The 21,649-nt window shown below is 44.3% G+C and overlaps 1 protein-coding gene and 1 pseudogene across 1 annotated transcript in view; both read right to left on the bottom strand.

Annotated features, from left to right (window-relative positions):
* Nucleotides 1-21,649, bottom strand: part of LOC120365067 (thiol S-methyltransferase TMT1A) — a 39,384-nt gene that overhangs the window by 8,446 nt on the left and 9,289 nt on the right. Inside the window, exon 2 of the mRNA XM_039472400.2 lies at nucleotides 2,675-2,776. Coding sequence (XP_039328334.2) covers nucleotides 2,675-2,776 — 102 coding nt within the window. The remainder of the gene's footprint in view (nucleotides 1-2,674; nucleotides 2,777-21,649) is intronic.
* LOC120365012 (large ribosomal subunit protein eL33 pseudogene) lies at nucleotides 2,755-6,598 on the bottom strand (annotated as a pseudogene).

The raw sequence follows: 21,649 nt of genomic DNA, 5'->3' as shown, positions 1-21,649 counted from the left end.
AAGATTATTTTAGCTTTTCTAGGACTTGTGCCTTTCCATATAAGTTTTAGAATAAGTTTGACTATGTCTGCAAAAACCATTGTTGGGGTTTTGACAGGAATGACATTAAGCCTATAGATCAATTTGGGGATAATTGACATCTTTACTAATAGACTGTGCCTTCCAATTCATGAACACAGGGTTAGGTGTGGTAACTCATGCCTGTAATTCAGGTACTTTGGGAGGCTGAGGCAGGTGTATCACTTGAGGTCAGGAGTTCGGGACCAGCCTGGCTAAAATGGTGAAACCCTGCCTCTACTAAACACACACACACACACACACACACCCACACACACACCCCTCAAATTAATGAATACAGTAGTCTCTTTTTTTTTTTTTTTTTTTTTTTTTTTTTTTTTTTTTTTTGAGACAGAATCTCGCTCTCTTATCCAGGGTGGAGTGCAGTAAGTAGTGTGATCTTAGCTCACTGCAACCTCCACCTCTTGAGTTCAAGTGATTCTCATGCCTCTGTCTCCTGAGTACTTGGGATTACAGATGTGCGCCACCACGCCTGGCTAATGTTTGTATTTTTGGTAGAGACAGGGTATCACCATCTTGGCCAGGCTGGTCTCAAACTCCTGATTTCAAGTGATCCACCCGCCTTTGCCTCCCAAAGGGCTGGGATTACAGGCATGAGCCACTTGCCCAGCCTACCAAATTTCGTTATTATTTATTTATTAGCAAAAGCTTGGCTCTCTTCCCTTAATCAAATCAGAGTTGTTTTTATTTAAATTGATTTTCTTTTCAAGATTAAAGTCAGAACCTTTACTGTTTTCCATATAGTGTCTCTAGTTTGTTTATAATTGAATTTAGCTGGAAACACTCTTATCTTTCCACTTTAATCACCCAAAATGTCTCTGGAAAAATAATTTAATGTACAACAGGCACAGTGATTAATCTCTGTTCATTATAGTGATCTGTTCACGTAGCATTTTGTTTTTGAATTGTTTTTCTAGTTAAAAATGCTAAGGAAGATAAATCACTATTAAATTATTTGCTTCCATTTCTTATGGGTGCTATTACAAGTCTTAAATGAAAACTTCTAAACAATATTACTGTAAAGTAAAATTTGATTCTTTTTGGTTATGTGAATAATGACACTGAGAAAGTAGCTAGAGTCACAGTAACACTTAATGGAAACATCTGGCATACCTATTTAGAAGTTTTTATGGAATTAATATTTTTGCAAACTTATGTCAGTCTGATTTAAGTAAATTATTTTAATAGTTTCCAGACAAAATGAATACAAGGAAACAGGCATGGCTGAAGTATACATCCATGGAGAAGAAAGCAAGAGCTTGGACTTTGAAACATAATATTGGTGCTTAGGTTTTGTGGCGTTATTTTTATAAGTCCACATACACATAGTACTTGTTGAAAACTTAAACATACTAAATATGTGTGGGGAAAGCATGAAGAAGCTAAGGCATAGATCATTAAGTGATCGAATTATAGTATCTCTCTTTTTTATTTTGAGACAGTCTTGCTCTTCACCCAGACTAGAGTACAGTAGCATGATCTTGGCTCACTGCAACCTCTTCCTCCTGGGTTCAAGTGATTCTGGTGCCTCAGCATCCTCAATAGCTGGGATTATGGGCACATGCCACCATGCCTGGCTAATTTTATGTATTTTTAGTAGAGATGGAGTTTTACCATGTTGGCCAAGCTGGTCCCAAACTTCTGACCTCTAGCTATCTGCCCGCCTCAGCCTCCCAAAGTGCTGAAATTCAGGCATGAGCCACCTTGCCCAGCCTAATTATAGCATCACTTTTTTAGCCCAGAATTTATTTTGCCATCAAACTCAACATCTGGAGCACACCAGCATAGAGAGCCACTGAGCAGCCAGAATGACCACTACGAAGTTCATGCTCACAAGTGTTCAGATAGGTCCAGGCTTTTACTCAGAGATTTCCTCTGAATTGACTCACAGTTCTTTCAAGCTTGGGTATATAGCTTCTGGTGCCACAGAACATTAAAAACATTAGACGCAGAAGTTCTGGTTTTTTGTTTGTGAGACAGGATCTCATTATGCCACCCATGCTGAAGTGCAGTGGTGTGATCTTGGTTCACTGCAACCTGCACTCCTGAGCTCCAGCAATCCTCGCACCTCGGCCTCCCAAAGTGCTGGGATTACAGGCATGAGCCACCATGCCTGGCTTAGAAGCAGAAGTTTTAAATGTACCCAATAGTAAGAAAGAAACAGAAAAATCTATAAACAGAAGACATAAGAACTTAAAGTTTAGATTACTTACAAGACAAGGAGACATACGCATCTCAATGGTTCCTAACAGACTTTAATAAACTGATGCTGCTGTTGACAGTCCTGAGTTATGACTGAAACGTTAATGTTCACTCAGTCTATTCCATCTGACTGACTAGGAATTGATAATTTTAGGTAGACTTCTAAAAAAATGAAGTAGAATAAAATTTGATGCCTCAAATAACAGCTAACATTTCCTGGGGGCTTACCACGTACTAGAAATTATTCTGAAAGTTTAACACATGTTTAGAGGAGGTTAGCTTCAATTATCTGGAAAAATTCAATTATATGAGACATTTCAGTCCTCAGAGGCACTGAGTAAGGCATCATTATGTTATTACAGTTTTCCAGCATCCTCTCAAAACTTGTACTTACCTATAGGGACAAAGGGGGAGTCTCTAGATTTCCTGATTAGTCGGGATAATTGGCTTTCATCCTCATCTGCTGACCACTGGTTATCTGAAGACATTTTTTTTTCTCTAGTAACAATAGGATATAAATGTGGTTGCCGTGAATCATTAAAAATAATTTGTCTTCCCTCTCCCATCACACTCTCGATTATGTGTTCTTTGTCTTCATTTGATGAGACTGTCTGCTCAACTGAAATAAGCAATTGTCTTTCCTTCACACTTTTCACTACAGAACTTTTTTATTTTGCAGGGGAAGGGGATAAGAAAAAAATAGAGAAAAAATGATAAGTAGATTTTATGAATACAGAATAAAAACAGATCATAGTTCTGTAATTCAGTCTCCTTTCACTGCTCAGAATTTGAGATCTTTAGGAACCTCAAGACTTCTTCCACAAGCACTGTATTTGAAGAACACAGTTTCTTTTTAAAGTATAATTTTAAAGAAGTATGGCAGTGCCAACATAGGGAAAAATACTTCCAGATTTACAAGTATCCAGAGAGTGATCACTCCCAACTCTGCAGAATGTGCAGGGCATTATAAAGTCATTCAGATATTTACCAAGCACCTCCTGTGTGCCAGTTACTATGCTAAACAGTGGATTCCTTGTCTAGCCTGGCTTATCTACATAGGATGAATGAAGAAACTTGCAAAAGCAACCATAATCACAACAGATTTAGCAGCACCTGAATCTGTTCCCTGTGCAACCTATTGTGTTCACCCCAGAATTCAAATATAGCACCTTCAACCTATGAACGAGACTTCATCAGAAAATGTTAGGTGTAAAAATACCTGTGGTGTGTGTACCCGGGGTCTGTCTCCTGGTGTTCCTTCAGCAAGAGGCTGTAGATCAGAACAGGTGTTTGTTGTAAGGCCAGGACACAGTGATGTGCAATTTCCAACTAATTGATAATGGGAAACACGCCCCAGGGAGCTGGGGGAGTGGTCAGCTGGTATTGGCCAAGACTGCCAGCATCCTGCCAGAGACACCTGGGCCACGAACTAGGCTCTCAAAGCCAACATTAAGAAAAACATGAAGGCTTTGGAAGAAGATGCATTTACTTAAGTCTGCATTCACAAGGGAGCTCCTGACTTCCCTCTGTGACTGAGTCTTAGTACCTGACTCCTGAGCCCAAAATGGAGGGAAAGAGGGCACAGGGTCACAACTCTGGGCTTGGAGGGGAAAGGGAGAGAACAGCCATCAGAGGCCAGGATTCTTGCATCTTTTAGAAACGCGCGCTAGCCAGAGAAGTGCACGCACTGCGGTTGGAATCTCCGGCTGAGGCAATGAGCCCTCATCACCGCTCACCTGGTTGTGGGGCCACTACAGGTGCGCCTCCTGCAAAGTCTTGAGCTTTCCCCACGCACCCGGGGAAAGACGCGATGTCACGGCACCTGTGGCCAATCCCTGACCTGCGCATAAGACCTGAGTGGGGCTGTGGAGACCCGAGAGACGCTGTGGCTCTTGAGGCGGGTGGGTGCTGGACGTGGCCTTCGCTTCTGTTCTGGTCTCATGGCCTTGGGGCCCCTTGAGACCTCGGAGAACCCGTTGCTCACCGCCTCCCTCCAACTGCAGACTTGTGGACCTCGAGATGAGGGCAGAGCACCAGGTAGGGTTCATGGTTTTTCTCTTGTAACTTAATGTTTAAATGATTTCAGACTTACGGAAATGTCCCCAGAATAGTGCAAAGAACTACGTGTCTGGTACCTACATTTTCCTTTTTAACATGTTTCTTTCTTTAAAAAATAGTTTTGGTGAACCACCTGACAGTAAGCTGCAGACTATGCCTTTTCCTCCGTATGCTTTCGTATGCATTTGGGACATTATTGTATTATATAACCATAGTATGGTGTTAAAAATCAGAAATTTAACATTGACATTAGTTTGTTTTCCAATATAAAGATTTTTTTCATATTCACCAGTTGTCCCAATAATGTCCTTAATAATAATAATAATAATAAAGGTTTCTGGTCTAGCATCCAATTAGGATCATATATTGCTTTTAGTTGTTCTGCCTCTTTAGTCTCTGACATCTCCTCAATCATCTTTGTCTTTCATGACCTTGATTTTTTTTTTTTTTTTTTGCGTTTTGCTCCTGTCGCCCAGGCTGGAGGGCAATGGCGCTATCTAGCCTCATTGTAACCTCCATCTCCCTGGTTCAAGCAATTCTCCTGCTTCAGCTTCCCAAGTAGCTGGAACTACAGGCATCTGCCACCACACCCTGCTAATTTTTTGTATTTTTAGTAGAGATGGGGTTTCACCATGTTGGTCAGGCTGGTCTCAAACTCCTGACTTCAGGTGGTCCACCCACCTTGGCCTCCCAAAGTGCTGGGATTACGGGCGTGAGCCACCATGCCCAACTGACCTTGATGTTTTGCCAGTACAGGCCAGTTATTGTGTAGGATGCCTCTCAGTGTAGTTTTTTACCCCGCTCACTGTTTTCTCACTAGATTGAGGTCATACATTTTGGACAGAATACAACAAAGGTGATACTGTGCTCTTCTTAGTGTGAAATATCAGGAGGCACAGAAAGTCGAATTGCTTTCTGGTAAACCTTGATCCAGGGTGATGCTGATAAATATTTAACAACTGGTTCTGGAAGGGGAGATGTCGCTCTGATCTGTGGCATTTGCTGTTGCCCCATTCTGTGTCGTAAATACTCCTATCACGGCCAATTTCTAAATAGTCTGTCATCATGGAACGCAAGGTTGGACAATGTCCCATTCCTGGGTTGGTAGGAGTGAGCTCTAGCACACCACTGCTTTGACCATGTGGATTAGGGTGGTGTCTGCCTGGTTCTCTGCTGTAGTTACTGTTTTTTTTTTTTTTTTCCCCACTTTTAACTAATAAGTAGTTTCTGAACAGGTACTTTGATATTATACAAATATCCTGTTATTTTTCAGGCTTTTATCCATTAATTTCAGTGTCTGTTGGTGATCCTTGCTTGACTCCATTAATTTTAGTTTGCTAAATGGTGGTTTTTCTAAATATATCATTTTTTAGGGTAAAATTTTTAATCCATTTAACAAAAATACAAGGGCACAAATCCACATTTATTTGTTGACTTTTCATTAGTTTAAATCCTTGAGGGGTAAGCATCACTTGGATTCTGTGTCCAATAGCCTTAGCAGGAAGGTTGCTTTGGAATTTGGCATGAACCGTGACACTGTTTCTGTGTGCCTTTCCCCAGATTACTCTGGTTTTGTTTGGTTTGCTGCCAGGAGTCACTGTATTGTTCTTTGCTTTGTATACATAAGCGCATCTCTTGCCCAAACAGAATTCTGTTTCATTTCGGGCATAAACAACTTCAATTTTAAGAAGAGCTGTGTGCTCCCTTTGGTTCTGAAGACCCCGCTTATAGCCGGCAAAAATAGCCTTGGACCACAGCCTTCCATTCATAGTTCCTTTTAGAAGTCCTGTTCCCAGCAGGCTTCCACAGGAGCCAAGATAGTGGGAAGAGCTAAATACATCACTTTAAAAAAAGATTTATGGCTGGGCGCGGTGGCTCACACCTGTAATCCCAGCACTTTGGGAGGCCAAGGTGTAGTGGGGGAAATCACCTGAGGTCAAGAGTTTGAGATCAGCCAGGCCAACATGGTGAAACCTCATCTCTACTAAAAATTAAAAAATTAAGGCCGGGCGCGGTGGCTCAAGCCTGTAATCCCAGCACTTTGGGAGGCCGAGGCGGGTGGATCACAAGGTCAACAGATCGAGACCATCCTGGTCAACATGGTGAAACCCCGTCTCTACTAAAAATACAAAAAAAATTAGCTGGGCATGGTGGCGCGTGCCTGTAATCCCAGCTACTCAGGAGGCTGAGGCAGGAGAATTGCCTGAACCCGGGAGGCAGAGGTTGCGGTGAGCCGAGATCGCGCCATTGCACTCCAGCCTGGGTAACAAGAGCGAAACTCCGTCTCAAAAAATAAAAAAAATAAAAAAAAAATTAAAAAATTGAAAGATTACCTGGGCAGGGTGGCACATGTCTGTAGTCCCAGCTACTTGGGGAGGCTGAGGGAGGAAATCGCCTGAACCCAGTAGGTAGAGTTTGCAGTGAGCCAAGATCATGCCACTGCACTCCATCCTAGGCGACAGAGAGACACTCCATCTCAGAAACAAAACCAAACCAAAATTTATTAGTAGGCATTCTAATGAGGATTCTATTTAATCGTTTATTTATATCAGTTTGGACTTTTGCATTCCTATTTATTCAGTGGCTTATTCATCACTATGATTATTTATATTTTATTTTGAAATAACTGGTTTTTTTTTTTTTTTTTTTTTGCTTTATTCTGTAGTTTACATAGGCCAACCTCAAACTCCATACTTGATTTTTCTCTTCTGCCTTTGTTATTTCAATATCTGTATCAGCAGAGACCATTTCTCCCAATGGTGCATGTCGTTTGATCCTCATCTAGGACACATAGGTCCTCGAAGACCCTGGCCCACCAGCACTGCTACCTGGACCCTCCAATTTGACTACTCCCGTGCCTGTTTACAATGGGGCTCGGCCATGGTCCTTTCACCTGTGAGGTGTCCTTAAGGCGGGAATCCTAAGTAGGCTCCAGGTGATGTGCTAACTCTGAGTAAATACAGGCAGCTGCTTGGAGCCCAGAGATGAGGGTTCTGAGGTGGAATGTGTCTGGGTTCCATTACAAAGAAGACTGTGATCGATTAGCCATACCTGGCCTAGCAATGCACATTAGAAGTGTCTGGAAGTGGGATTTTGGGGGAATGGGCTCAGAAAGGGACAAGATTTATGTTCTATTCCTGCCTTGGGTGGTGGCTTGGTTCAGCTACCCAGGCTGTGTTGTCTCACTGCCCACACCTTAATCCCAGCACTTTGGGAGGCTGAGGCAGGCCGATCACTTGAGGCCAGGAGTTCAAGACCAGCCTGACCAACATGGTGAAACCCCATCTCTACTAAAAATACAAAAATTAGCTGGATGAGGTGGCACATGCCTGTAATCCTAGCTACTCAGGAGGTTGAGGCAAGATAATCTATTGAACCTGGGGGGTGGAGGTTTCAGTGAGCTGATATGGCACCAGTACACTCCAGCCTTGGTGACAGAGCGAGACTCCATCTCAAAAAAAAAAAAAAAAAAAAGGCATTCAAAGAATAACAGGACATGTCAATAGCCAAGAGGAGCCAGCTTAAAGGGGCTTCCAATAGTGAAATCTGGGACAATTTGATCATTAACATAAGTAATCAGGGCAGTCTAGCTACTAAACTACAGGTGGGTGCCATGTCAGCCTATAAGCAGGTCCAGAGGGGACCCCTTTAGTTGAAAAGCATCGCAGAGCTCAGTATGACCAAGCAGAGGAAGAAAAAGAAGGACAAAGGCAAGGCAAAATTCCTGAAAGCCATGGCAATGAGCAAATAAAACAAGGGGCAGAAGCAGCACAGCCTGGACAAGCGGGCCCCAGCCCAAATGGTGTTAGAAAGATGCAAGAGAGGCTGAACCCAGTAGCTCACACCTGTAATCCCAGTACTTTGGGAGGCCGAGGTGGGAAGATCACGAGGTCAGGAGATCGAGACTGTCCTGGCTAACACAGTGAAACCCCGCCTCTACTAAAAATACAAAAATTAACCAGGTGTGGTGGTGCATGCCTGTAGTTCCAGCTATTTGGAAGGCTGAGGCAGGAGAATCGCGTGAATCTGGGAGGCAGAGGTTGCAGTGAGCCGAGATCTTGCCACTGCCCTCCAGCCTGGTGACAGAGCGAGATTCTGTCTCAAGAAAAAAAAAAAAAGGAAAGATGCAAGAGTCTTAGGGATCTTTTCCTCCTTCTGTGTTATAGCTGCAGAGTCCTCCACTGTGTGAGTGTAGCATGGTTGAAGTGCTCTCCTAACTGTGAGTGAGCATGTAGGCTGGAGACATTACAGCAAACAGTGTTGCAGTGAATCACCCCGTGCATATATGTTTTCGTATTATTGAAGGTATATTTTCAGGGTAAATTCCCAGAAGTGGAATTGCTGGGTCAAAGGAAAATTAAAGTTTAGTTTTATTAGATATTGCCAAATTTCCCTATGAGGGTTGAATGTGTTGGCATTCCCACCAGCAATATACAGAGTAGTGACTCTTTCTCCACTGCCCGCCGAGCGGAATGCGTGGTCAGACTTTTGAAGTTTTCACCAATCTGATATGTGAGAAATGGTACCTTACAGCAGTTCTGATGAGCATTTCTTGTATTGTGAGTGAAATCGAACACATTTTCATGTTTAATGGTCATTTTGCATATTGAAAACTTGTTAGGTTTCACAATTTTTTTTTCTTTTTTTTTGAGACGGAGTTTCACTCTTGTTACCCAGGCTGGAGTGCAATGGCACGATCTCGGCTCACCGCAACCTCTGCCTCCTGGGTTCAGGCAATTCTCCTGCCTCAGCCTCCTGAGTAGCTGGGATTACAGGCACGTACCACCATGCCCAGCTAATTTTTTTTGTATTTTTAGTAGAGACGGGGTTTCATCATGTTGACCAGGATGGTCTCGATCTCTTGACCTCGTGATCCACCCGCCTCGGCCTCCCAAAGTGCTGGGATTACAGGCTTGAGCCACCGTGCCCGGCCTCACAATTTTAAAGTTGCGAAGAGATTGGGAGAGGATTAGAAGACATGCCTGGAGTCATCAAAGGATTCTGAGTCAAGCAATCCTGTAGGGAAGGCTACAGAAATAGAAATGATAATTTTAGCATGGGGAGATGTGTCAGAGACAAATGTGAGCTATTCTACAAATGCAGCCTGATTTTCTTTTTGAAAATTAGAGTGTACAGACTGTAGTCTGTTCCCTTGTATTCCTCATTCAGTTCTTCCTGCAACTATTCTGCCATTTCACACTGTTCTCATCTTGTCTTCCTTACTTATTTATGTAAGATGGAGTCTCACTCTGTTGCCCAGGCTGGAGTGCAATGGCATGGTCTCGGCTCACTGCAACCTCTGCCTCTTGGGTTCACGTGATTCTCCTGCCTGCCTCAGCCTCCCAAGTAGCTGAGATTACAGGTGCCCACCACCATGCTCAGTTCATCTTGTCTATTTTAGACCAGTTTGATGCCTCACTAAAGGTTTCATTATCTTTTATGTATTTGCCAGTTTAGCCGATGTGGCAGGCAGAATAATACCGCCTCTTCACCACTCCCAGAAATGTCCACATCCTAATTTCCAGAACCTGGGGATATGTTATAGTACATGAAAAAGGGAAATTAAGATTGCAGATGGAATTAAGGTTGCTAATGATCAGCTGACCTTGAGTTGAGAGCTTGTCCTGGATCATCTGGATGAGGGAAAATGTAATTACAGCAGTTTTTACAAGAAGGTGGAAGGTAGGAAAATGAAGTCAGGTTGAGAGATTTGAAGATGTTAGATTGCTGACTTTGAAAATGGAAGAAGGAACCATGTGCCAAGGAGTGAAGGTGGCCTCGACAAACTGGAAAGGACAGTGTCTCCCCCAGGGCCTCCAGAAGAAACACAGACCTGTCGACACCTTGATTTTAGCCTAGTGAGACCCGTTTTGGATGTTCATCTTTCAGAACTGTAACATGATAAGTTTGTGTTGTTTTAAGCCACTTAGGTCGTGCATTAGAGCAGCAATAGGAAACGAATACAGGTGACAGGTGCCCAACATTTCTCTGTATAGCCAGTGTACCCCACAGGGTAGGAAAGGGTGGACGTGTCACAGATCCATTGAACTCCCTCAAAAAGAAGTCTGTAGAATAACAAGGACTATAAGGAAGGCATACTGGTGAAGTAGAAGTGGAGCAGCTGGAGAGGGTTGAAAAGACCCATGAGAGAATGGTGTCCAGAAGCCAAAGGAATGGAAAACATCTTAAGGAACACGAGAATCAGATATTACACAGATCAGACATAGGATGAAGCCCTTATTTATTCTGAGGCAGTGCCTTGCTCTATCACCCAGGCTGGAGTGCACTGGTGCGATCTCAACTCACTGCAACCTCCACCTCCCAGGTTCGAGCAATTCTCCCTGCCTCAGCCTCCTAAGTAGCTGGGACTGCAGGCACCTGCCAACATGCCCCATTAATTTTTTTTTTTTTTTTTTTTTTTTAGTAGAGATGGGATTTAACCATGTTGGCTAGGCTAGTCTCAAACTCCTGACCTCAGGTGATCTACCTGCTTCGGCCTCCCAAAGTGCTGGGATTACTGTGGGATTACTGGGATGAGCCACCGCACCCAGCCAGATTTAACTTTTTTTTTTTTTTTTTTTTTTTTTTAAAAAAAGATGGGGTTTCACCATGATGGCCAGGCTGGTCTTGAACTCCTGACCTCAGGTGATCTACCCACCTCGGCCTCCCAACGTGCTAGGATTACAGGCATGAGCCACAGCGCAGATTTAACATTTTAAAAGATTTGACAGTGAATGGAGGATGAAAAGGCAATAACTTAAGTGGAAGGTAAAACTAAGTCTTTTGGGTGGTTCCCCCCGACCTTTTTGAGACAGGGTGTCACTGTCTTCCAGGCTAGAGGTCAGTGGTGCGATCATGGCTCGTTGCAGCCTCAACCTCCCAGGCTCAAGCAGTCCTCCCACCTCAGCCTCCCAAGTAGCTGGGATTACAGCCACAGACTACCAAGCCCCGCTAATTTTTATATTTTTTGGAGAGACATGATTTCACCATGTTACCCAGGCTGGTTTTGAACTCCTGACCTCAAGTGATTTGCCCTCCTTGGCCTCTCAAAGTGCTGGGATTGATTACAGATGTGAGCAAAACACTGTGCCTGGCCTGGTGTGTTATTTTGTTTTGATTTTACTGGAGGAAGCTGTGGATTTTAGGATACTTGAGCACAGGTGAAGAAATTCCTGGAGAGGGGAATAGTGAAGATACAAAATGAATGTGACTCAGCAAAAGACAGACCTGGGAGAGAGGAATCAAGAGCCCAGGGGTATTATTGCAGAGCCTGGGAGGAGACCTCATCCTTAGGTCAGGAGAGGGATCTGTGAGGTTTTTACATTTCCAGTCTCACTCACTGGCTCGTTTTTTTCTTTTGTGGAATGAGAAGTGAAGTCATCTGCTGAGAGGGAGGAGTACAGACATGAGTAGGGTGACTTGAGAGTGTCAAGGTTTGGCTTTTGTGGCAGCTAAAGGTAAATTACAAGATTTTTTTGTTTTGTTTTTTGAGACAGAGTCTTGCTCTGTTGCCCAGGCTGGAGTGCAGTGGTGCAATCTCGGCTCACCACAACCTCCAGCTCCCAGGTTCAAGCAATTCTGCCTCAGCCTCCTGATTAGCTGGGACTGTTACAGGCGTGCTACCATGCCCAGCTAATATTTGTGTTTTTAGTAGAGACGGGGTTTTACTATATCAGCCAAATTGGTCTCAAATCTGCCCACCTCGGCCTCCCAAAGTGCTGGAATTACAGGCATGAGCTACCGGGCCCGGCAAATTACAAGATTTATAAGTGTCATTGAGAATCTAGGGTATTTAACTTTCTCCTGAGGGTAGGAACAGAGATGCCTGGGATTATTTGTACATTTAAGAAAGATTAATTGAGTGCTGCAGATATGATACAAGGATGTAACAAAGTGTGTTGCCATCAAGACACTTAGAGTTAAGGAGAGAGAAATGAGTAAACCAACATTAGAGCCCACTGGAAAGGTGTACTTAATAAACTGTAGAATTAAGAAAGGCATTTTTGGAGAGGACTATGGATGTTTTTGAGAACTAGTAAAATTCAGATGAAGAGAATATATAGGTACTCAGGCAGAGGGCATAGCTGTTGCGGAAATGCACAGAGGCAAACAGCACAAATGGCATAATGTATAGAACCAGGTATGAGGGAGGCAGGTGGAGTGGAGGACAGAGCTTGAGGACCAACAGGGCCAGATCACAAGACACTTGCATTTTATTTGATTTTGTATTTGGAACTGCATCTTGGCCGGGCACCGTGGCTCACTCCTGTAATCCCAGCACTTTGGGAGGCTGAGGTGGGTGGATCACTTGAGGTCAGGAGTTCAAGACCAACCTAGCCAACATGGTAAAACCCCATCTCTACTAGAAATACAAAAATTAGCTGGGCATGGTGGTGGGCACCTGTAATCCCAGCTACTTGGGAGGCTGAGGCAGGAGAGTCACTTGAACCCAGGAGGCGAAGGTTGAGTAAGCTATCATGCCAGTGTACTCCAGCTTGGGTTACAAGAGTCAAACGTCGGGCCAGGCGTGGTGGCTCAAGCCTGTAATCCCAGCACTTTGGGAGGCCGAGGCGGGTGGATCACAAGGTCAAGAGATCGAGACCATCCTGGTCAACTTGGTGAAACCCCGTCTCTACTAAAAATACAAAAAGTTAGCTGGGCCTGGTGGCACGTGCCTGTAATCCCAGCTACTCAGGAGGCTGAGGCAGGAGAATTGCCTGAATCCAGGAGGCGGAGGTTGCAGTGAGCCGAGATCGCGCCATTGCACTCCAGCCTGGGTAACAAGAGCGAAACTCCGTCTAAAAAAAAAAAAAAGAGAAAAAGAGTGAAACGCCATCTCAAAAAAAAAAAAAAAAAAGAAAGAGATTGCATCTGGCTCTGCCCAGGATGGATGGAGTGCAGAAGCACAATCAGGGCTCACTGCAGCCTCGACTTCCTGGCTCAATTGATCCACCCACCTCAACCTCCTGAGTAGCTGGGACCACAGGTGCATGCCACCATGCCCAGCTAATTTTTTTATTTGTAGAGATGAAGTCTTGCCATGTTGCTCAGGCTGGTCTCTAACTCCTAAACTCAAGTAATCCTCCGGCCTTGGTCTCCAAAATGGGATTACAGGCATGAGCCGCTACACCCAGCTGGGCCTTGCATTTTAAACGAACGATTTTGAAAATTATTCTAAAAGGTCTGAGAAGCCATCAAAGGATTTCAACCAGGAAGTGATTTTTTATTTAGGTTCTGGTAGCAGCACAAAACATAGATTGGAAGGGGTCATGCTGTAGGCCAGTTGAGCCAAGTAAACAGTGATGTGTGTAGAAGCGATGGAAGAAAAAGGAGGAAGCCACATTCTGACTGGCTGTGGGCAGTCGGTGAGAGGGACGGCGCTAGGATGATGTCCTGGTTTCCGCTTTTGAGTTCCCGTAAGAAAAATGGCTTTGCAATTAACTAAGTTAAAAAATACAGAATAGGAAGCAGATTTGGGATAAAAGGTCCCCCTTGCTCAGAAATTGGCTGATTTGTATGGCAATAGAACAAGGGAGCATGGGCCGGGCATGGTGGCTCATGTCTGTAATCTCAGCACTTTGGGAGGCCGAGGTGGGTGGATGGTTTGAGCTCAGGAGTTCAAGACCAGCTTGGGCAATGTGGTGAGACTCCATCTCTACCAAAAATACAAAAAATTAGCCTAGTGTGGTGGCTCAGAGCCTGGAGGGTGGTAGTTGCAGTGAATGGAGATTGCATCACTGCACTCCAGTCTGGGTGACAGAGTGAGACTATGTCTCAAAAACAAAAACAAAAAACCCAGGGAGCATGAATAGGAGAGTGATATGATAATGCATTGATTTTTTTCTAGTTCAGCCTGGTGGGGAAGGGAATCGGTGCAGGTTGATAGCCAGAGACAGACCAAGTAGAGTGGAAGCATTGCAAGTCTCTAAGTTGGGGATCTGGTTTAGTGGGAGATGTAAAAGGCGGGGGGCTAGGTTTACAGAATGGGGCTTCTGAGTTTAACATTCCATATGTGGTGCTTTGGAAGTGATGACAAGATGCTTCCACAAGCGTTTGTTTTATGTTTCCTCCGGAAAGAGCATGTTTATTTGCAGGAGCACTTTTCTAGGGAGAGGCTCTATACCTTTCATCAGATTCTCAAGGTTATCTATGACCATACTGCCCCTCCCACCATAAAAGTTAAGAATAGGCATTAGATGGCACCATTTTCACCTAATTCTCACATTTTTAGGCATACCTGGCATCCAAATGTTGTGTGAACCTAAGGCCAATGTTTATAGAATTTTATTCAGGAGCCCAGAATATGAAAGGAAAAATATAAAAGCACCACGGCAAAAATGTGGGCCGACAGGTTAACAATGTATGAATAGTTCACTTTCTCCGATGCTTCCTCCCATTTGAAAAATTGGGGCAGGCTGGGTACAGTGGCTCATGCTTATAATCTCAGCACTTTGGGAGATCAAGGCCAGGGGATCACGTGAACCCACGAGTTTAAGACCAGCCTGGGTAAAATCGGGAGACCCCATCTCTACAAAAAAATGAAAAAAATCACCTGGTCATGGTGGCTCAGCACTTTGGGAAGCTGAAGAGGAAGGATTGCTTGAGGGCCAGGAGTTCCAGGCCAGCCTGGGCAATATGGTGAGACCTCATGTCTGTTTTTTGTATTAAAAAAAAAAAAAAAGCCAGGCATGGTGGCACATGCCTTTGGTCCCAGCTACTTGGGAGGCTGAGGTGGGAGGATCACTTGAGCCTGGGAGGTTGAGGCTGCAGTGAGCCGTGATCATACCACTGCACTCCAGCCTGGGTGACAGAATGAGACTCCATCTCCCAAAAAAACAAAAAGAAAAGAAAAGAAAAATTGGGGCAGATGGGATTGTATGCATTGGCAAGCAAGTTGGTATACAGCATCATTTATATTTATAGATATATATATATGTATATCTGTTTATTTTAATATTACAGGCTTTTTAATTTTCTTTCTTTTTTTTTTTTTTTTTTTTTTTTTTTTGGAGACAGGGTCTCATTTTGTCATTGTCGCCCAGGCTGGAATGCAGTGGGGCAGTCATGGCTCACTGCAGCCTTGACCTCGCAAGCTCAAGCGAGTCTCTCCAGTAGCTAGACTACAGACATGTGCCACCAGACCCAGCTAACTTTTGACAAAAAAAAAAAAAATTTATAGAGATGAGGTGTTACTATGTTGCCCAGTCAGTTCTTGATCTCCTGGGCTCACGTGATCTTCTCACGTTGGCCTCCCAAAGTGTTGGGTTTTCAGGTGTGAGCCATTGTACCTGGCCAAACCTTTGTTTTTTAAATAAGGTTTTTAGATTTATTTAGAAACTTTAGTGGACAATAAGATCAAAAAACTCTTCCTCTGGGATTAGATTTAGTAATCTGTTCCTGTAACCCGATAGGCAAAATAGAAGGAGTTAGATGGTGCTTCTTTTATAGTTCTGATACTGCCTGCTTAGCTTGACAGATAAAATGGGAGCCAAGATTAGAGAGATTTAGGAAACCATGTTTATAAACACAAACCGTCTGGAACTTATTTGCAGCAATTGAAGCAAGTGCTTCTCATGAGAGTGCTGAACTTTTTGTTAGGTACAAAAATGAGAACTTGGCCAAAGTATTTTTTATGACCGGTGTCTTTGAAATATGCCACACCTTTAGAAAACATTATCATGTGTAATAGTGCAGATGGGCTGGTTTGAGGGCAGTGGTGTTTACAGTGAATTGGACACAACCAGTTACAGATTTCTTTGTTCCTTCTCCACTCCCACTACTTCACTGGACTAGCCTAAAAAAACAAAACAACAACAACAACAAAAACCCATAATCCAGATGATCGGAATTTCAAGCCTACATTTATAGAAGCAAAATACTTTTCTGATAGAAAAATAAATAAGTATTTTACCACTCTTAGAAATACCTAAGGAGGCAGGCCTCGCCCAGAGTGAGAGACCATGTGGGGAAGCTGCGGTGCTCAACACTGGCAGTGTCATGGTTTATGAAGCACCTTTTGTGTTTATCTCATTTCATCCTCATAACAATCCTGGGAGATGTAGGTGGTGGCATCCTCTTTCACTAAGTTAATTATGATATTAGTGAGATGCAGTCATGATTCAAATGTTCTGACTCCAAACTCCATGGTTTTCCACTGCATCACAAAGCTGGTGAAAGTGTTGATGCAGCACTGACAGACCACCCTCAATACAGAGATGAGAAGCTTAAATTCGATTTTATCATTAGCAGGTAGTTTCATAATTTTGAGTTGTGGGAATAGCCAAATTAAACTGTTACTTAAGGCCAGGTGTGATGACTCATGCCTGTAATCCCAGCACTTTGGAAGGCTAAGGCAGGCAGATCACTTGAGGTCAGGAGTTAGAGACCAGCCTAGCCAACATGGAGAAATCCCATCTCTACTAAAAATACAAAAATTAGCTGGGTGTGGTGGCAGGTGGGAGGCTGAGGCAGGAGAATTGCTTGAACTTGGGAGCTGGAGATTGTGGTGAGCCAAGATCGTACCACTGGACTCCAGCCTGGGTGACAGAGTGAGACTCTGTCTCAAAATAAATAAATACATACATAAAAATAAACTGTTACTTAAGAAAGATTGTCTCTATTCTGGAAATGATGAGTAGGAAGTCAGGAGGAGTGAAGGTGGGGAGGTATAGACACCAATGTGTAGCAATTTTAGGTATTAGACACTATGCTTTAGATCAGATATTGGTGGTTATCTAGGAAGCCACTTCTTTGCACTCCAGGAAAATTGCTTGCTAAGCTTCTGTTTTTGCCATGCTGTTAGTGGGGTGAATTGGACAAAGAAGGGCAAGAAAGATTGAGTTAGTTGCAAAAGGAGTGTTTTTCTAGTATTTTATCTAAACTCAGTATCTTCCCTGCTTTCCTATCATATCTTTCAGAACTAGGCAATAACTGGCAAGTTCTCACACCAATGGTTTGTCATTCCAGCCATCCCTGGTCAACTGTACAAATAGTTATCCAGGCACTAGTTCTTAAACTTAGGTGATGGTGATAGCTATGGAAATGGAGTGGAAAAGATAGAGGAGAGGTATGTAGAAGTGATGGTTGCAGTGGGCCATCTGGAACAGCCTCAGTGAGGATGCCAGCTACAGTGGGGGAGGCATGGCCAGTTGCTGAGCCCACAGGTGCCAGGCCCCTCACTCTACTGAGTTGGCAGGGTGGAGTTCCAGTTGTCTCCTGGAGCAGCTGCAGCCAGCCAGCCATAGCTCTGGACCCGGGCATCCTTGCTCTCTTAGAGGTCTGGGAAGCCCCCTGCTCCTACAGACTTGGAAGTGCCTTCTCCCTGGCCTCTCCCCACTCCCGTACTCGCTCTGGTGCAGAACAAAGTTGTAGCTGAGCCCCAATGCTCTCACAACCCAGTGGAGGTGCATGCACTCAGGGCAGTGCTGACATGCCAGCCTCCTGCCAGATCCCTGCTGCCTGGGCCCCTTCCAGACTTTGGGCACCAAGGTGTGTGGGAGGGGTCTGGGAAAGGCTGAGGGCAGCTTGGAAGGGGCCTGCAGGCACCCCTCAGCACAGACAGCCTGGGTGCTCTGGGGAGCATATTGATGGTGGAGGGAGGCAGATCAGGTTCCTAGGCTGGGAGGGCAGGTACCCAGTGAAATCCCACCTTCAAGCCAGGGACAGCCTGAAGGCTGGGGCTGGGCTGCCAGTTCCAGGTAGAGTCCACAACTCAGAGTGAGAATTTCATTGATGAACATTTGGCCAATCAGATAATGCTTTTTCCAGGCCCATATGTAGCTGTCCATGGATCCATCAGCACATACTTCCTCCATTATGAACACATAAAAAGCCCAGACTCAGCCAGACTCACACACTCAATGAGACAACCTGCCTATGGATAGCAGCTACCCACTCTGGGTCTCCTCTCCATTGAGAGCTGCACACTTGATGGAACATCCTGCCTGCAGAAAGGAGCTACCCACTTTGGGGCTCCTGAGAGCTGTTCTGTGGCTCAACGAAGCTCCCTTCTGCCTTGTTTACCCTCCAACTATCCACGTACTTCATTATTCCTGGACATGGGACAAGAACTAGGGACCTGCCGAATGGTGGGACTGAAAAAGCTGCAACACAAATGGACTGAAGCACTCACCATCCCTCTGCCACTCTTCCCACTTGCCACGTTATAGGCAAAGAAAAGAAGAGCTGCGGTCCTTCTGAGAGTCCAGACATAAGGCCTCCCCAAGCCAGGGCTGTGACATGCTATAACACCACTTTGAGGCTTCGGGATCACTGGCGCCTCCAGGTTTTTCAGATGCCACTGCATTCCCCTCACCCAGATGCCAGTGCTCAAGCCAGAGGCAGGTTATGGTATGGCTGGCCCAGCTGTGAGCAGAGTGCAGATCCCATGGAAAGAGTGGGATCTGGGCCAGAGCACAAGCCAAGAGCAGCCCTCTGGGCTGAGGGGATCAGGTATCTCCTGTGGTGATCCTAGGGTGGAGTGAGGTCCTGGACAGGGTTGTCACTAGCCATGGAGGTCTCCAACTGGCAAAGCAGCACCAAAAAAAATCCTGTGTCGGGGCTAGGTGCGGTGGTTCACATCTATAATCCCAGCAGTTTGGGAGGCCAAGGCAGGTGGATCATGAGGTTAGAAGTTTGAGACCAGTCTGGCCAATATAGTGAAAACCCATTTCTACTAAAAACTACACAAAATTAGCTGTGTTTGGTGGTGTGCACCTGTAATCCCAGCTACTTGGGAGGCTGAGGCAGGAGAACCCAGGGTGTGGAGGGTGGTGAGCCAGGATCACACCACTGCACGCTAGCCTGGGCAATAAGAGTGAAACTCTGTCTCAAAAAAAAAAAAAAAAGTTCGAGCTGGGTATGATAGTCCACACTTGTAATCACAGCACTTTGGGAGGCTGGGGTAGGAGAATTGCTTGAGCCCAGGAGTCCAAGACCAGCTTGGGCAATGTAGCAATATCCTGTCTCTATAAATAAATAAATAGTGCCTTGCATAAAGAAGATACTTAAGAAATGGAAATTATGGCCGGGTGCAGTGGCTCACGCCTGTAATCCCAGCACTTTGGGAGGCTGAGGCGGGTGGATTGCCTGAGCTCAGGAGTTCAAGACCAGCCTGGGCAACACAATGAAGCCCCATCTCTACTAAATTAGAAAAAATTAGCCAAGCATGGTGGCGTGTGCCTGTAGTCCCAGCTACTCGAAAGGCTGAGGCAAGGGAATTGCTTGAACCCAGGAGGCAGAGGTTGCAGTGAGCCAATCATGCTACTGCACTCCATCCTGGGTGACAGTGTAAGACTTCGTGTCCCCTGCAAAAAAAAAATTTTTTTTTAATGAAATTATTAGGTATTTAGGACATGGTGTAAAAAGGATTATTCCAAAGAGAAGTTTGTCATTCTTGTTAGATACATTTTTAAAGACTGAGAAACATGCAGCTTCAAGTGAGACTATCCTGCTTTTTACTCTGAAGAATGTTAATTTCTGGGGCTGGGTGCGGTGGCTTATACCTGTAACCCCAGCACTTCGAGAGGCTGAGGAGGGAGGGTTACTTAAGCCTAGGTGTTTGAGACCAGCCTGGGCAACACAGTGAGACCTCATCTCTACTAAAAATAAAAAGATTAACCAGTATGGTGGTGCGTGCCTGTGGTACCAGCTACTGAGGAGGCTGAGGCAGGAGGATTACTTGGGACTGGGAGGTTGAAGCTACTGTGAGTCATGATCACACCACCTCATTACAGCCTGGGCCAGAGAGAGACTGTCTCAAAAAAACAACAAAACAAAACAAAAAGTAAATTCTGAATGGTGATTCTCCTTGTTCATGTATATGTTCCCACGTAGTTCTCTGCAGGTTCCCAAGACAGTTTCCTTTAAAACAAAGTAATAGCTTGCACATTGCCTGGTCCATTATTTCTTTTGCCCTTGGTTCAGGTGACCTCTGCTCTGTTTCTCTGGCGCCAGGATTAACCAGTGGGTCCATGGTTCAACATGAAATTGTTCTTACTGTTTAATGTAGCCTAATGCTGGTTTTAAATACTGAGATGGTTAAAGTGATACTGAATAGTTTGCTTTTTTGCTTTTGTTGATACTTGTTTGCTATGATTCATCAGACTCTTATTACTTGAACAGATAAATAAGAATTTCAGTTACGTTATGTTCTGTGTTTTCTTTTCTTTTTCTTTTTCTTTTTTTTTTTTTTTTTTGAGACAGAGTCTTGCTGTCACCAGGCGCCAGGCTGGAGTACAGTGATGTGATCTCAGCTAACTGCAATCTCTGCCTCCTGGGTTCAAGCAATTCTCCTGCCTCAGCCTCCCTAGTAGCTGGGACTACAGGCGCATGCCACCACACCCAGCTAATTTTTGTATTTTTTAGTAGAGATGGGGTTTCACCATGTTGGCCAGGATAGTCTCCGTCTCTTGACTTCATGATCCGCTCACCTTGGCCTCCCAAAATGCTGAGATTACAGGCGTGAGCCAGTGTGCCCGGCCAAGTTCTGTGTTTTCTAAAGCAAGACCAGAACGGGAAGGCTTATGGGAGGATCAAGAGAATGAAAGGAACTGTTAAGTAATGTTTGCTTCACTTTCTATTCAAGTTTGAAATATGTAGGAATTCAGATGAAACAAATATTAGAACATGTAGGAACAAAATGTTTCAGAATATAAATACAAGACATTTTAAAGTATCTTTTTTTCCCAGTCATCCATTAAAATAAGTGTTTGGCTCATTGTCTCAGGGTCTTAACAAGATTTAGGAAGAAACTGATGGAAACAGTAACCATCCTAGAATCTGCCTTCGAGGCTCTGGTGCCAGCCCTGCCTGCTTTCTTTCAGTTCCTTGAATATAGTGAGTTTCCTCTTTTCACTTGGCTGTGGCACAAGCTAGTCTAGTTGGCTGAAATTTTTTTTTTCATTCTGTGAAATTCAGCTCAGATCTTATTTCCTCAAGAAAGCCTCAGAGCTTCTCCCCCTGGGTAGGTCGGATTACATTCTCTGGGCACCCTGAGCTGCTTCCTCATCGATAGAAAACATTTTCATCATAATTGTGTGCTCCGTGCAGGAGGGATATGTCTAGTTTACTCAGGCTCTAAGCCATGCACCAAAGCAGAGCACATGGTAGACACTCAATAAATATCTGTTGAATGAAGTCAACATATATTAAGTACCAAGTGCATTGCTTCATTTACTCCTCATCATAACCTTTTAGGTAGATACCCCCATTTGCAGATGAAAAAATAGGTAAGTTGCTCAAGGTGACAGAGTCAACCAATGACACAACCAGGACTTGGCCAGGTCACTTTGATGCCAAAGCCAGTGTTTTA

This window comes from Saimiri boliviensis, chromosome 7 (assembly GCF_048565385.1).
Source record: "Saimiri boliviensis isolate mSaiBol1 chromosome 7, mSaiBol1.pri, whole genome shotgun sequence".
In the NCBI taxonomy this organism is placed as follows: Eukaryota; Metazoa; Chordata; class Mammalia; order Primates; family Cebidae; genus Saimiri; species Saimiri boliviensis.
This window is presented reverse-complemented; position numbering and strand designations above follow the sequence as displayed.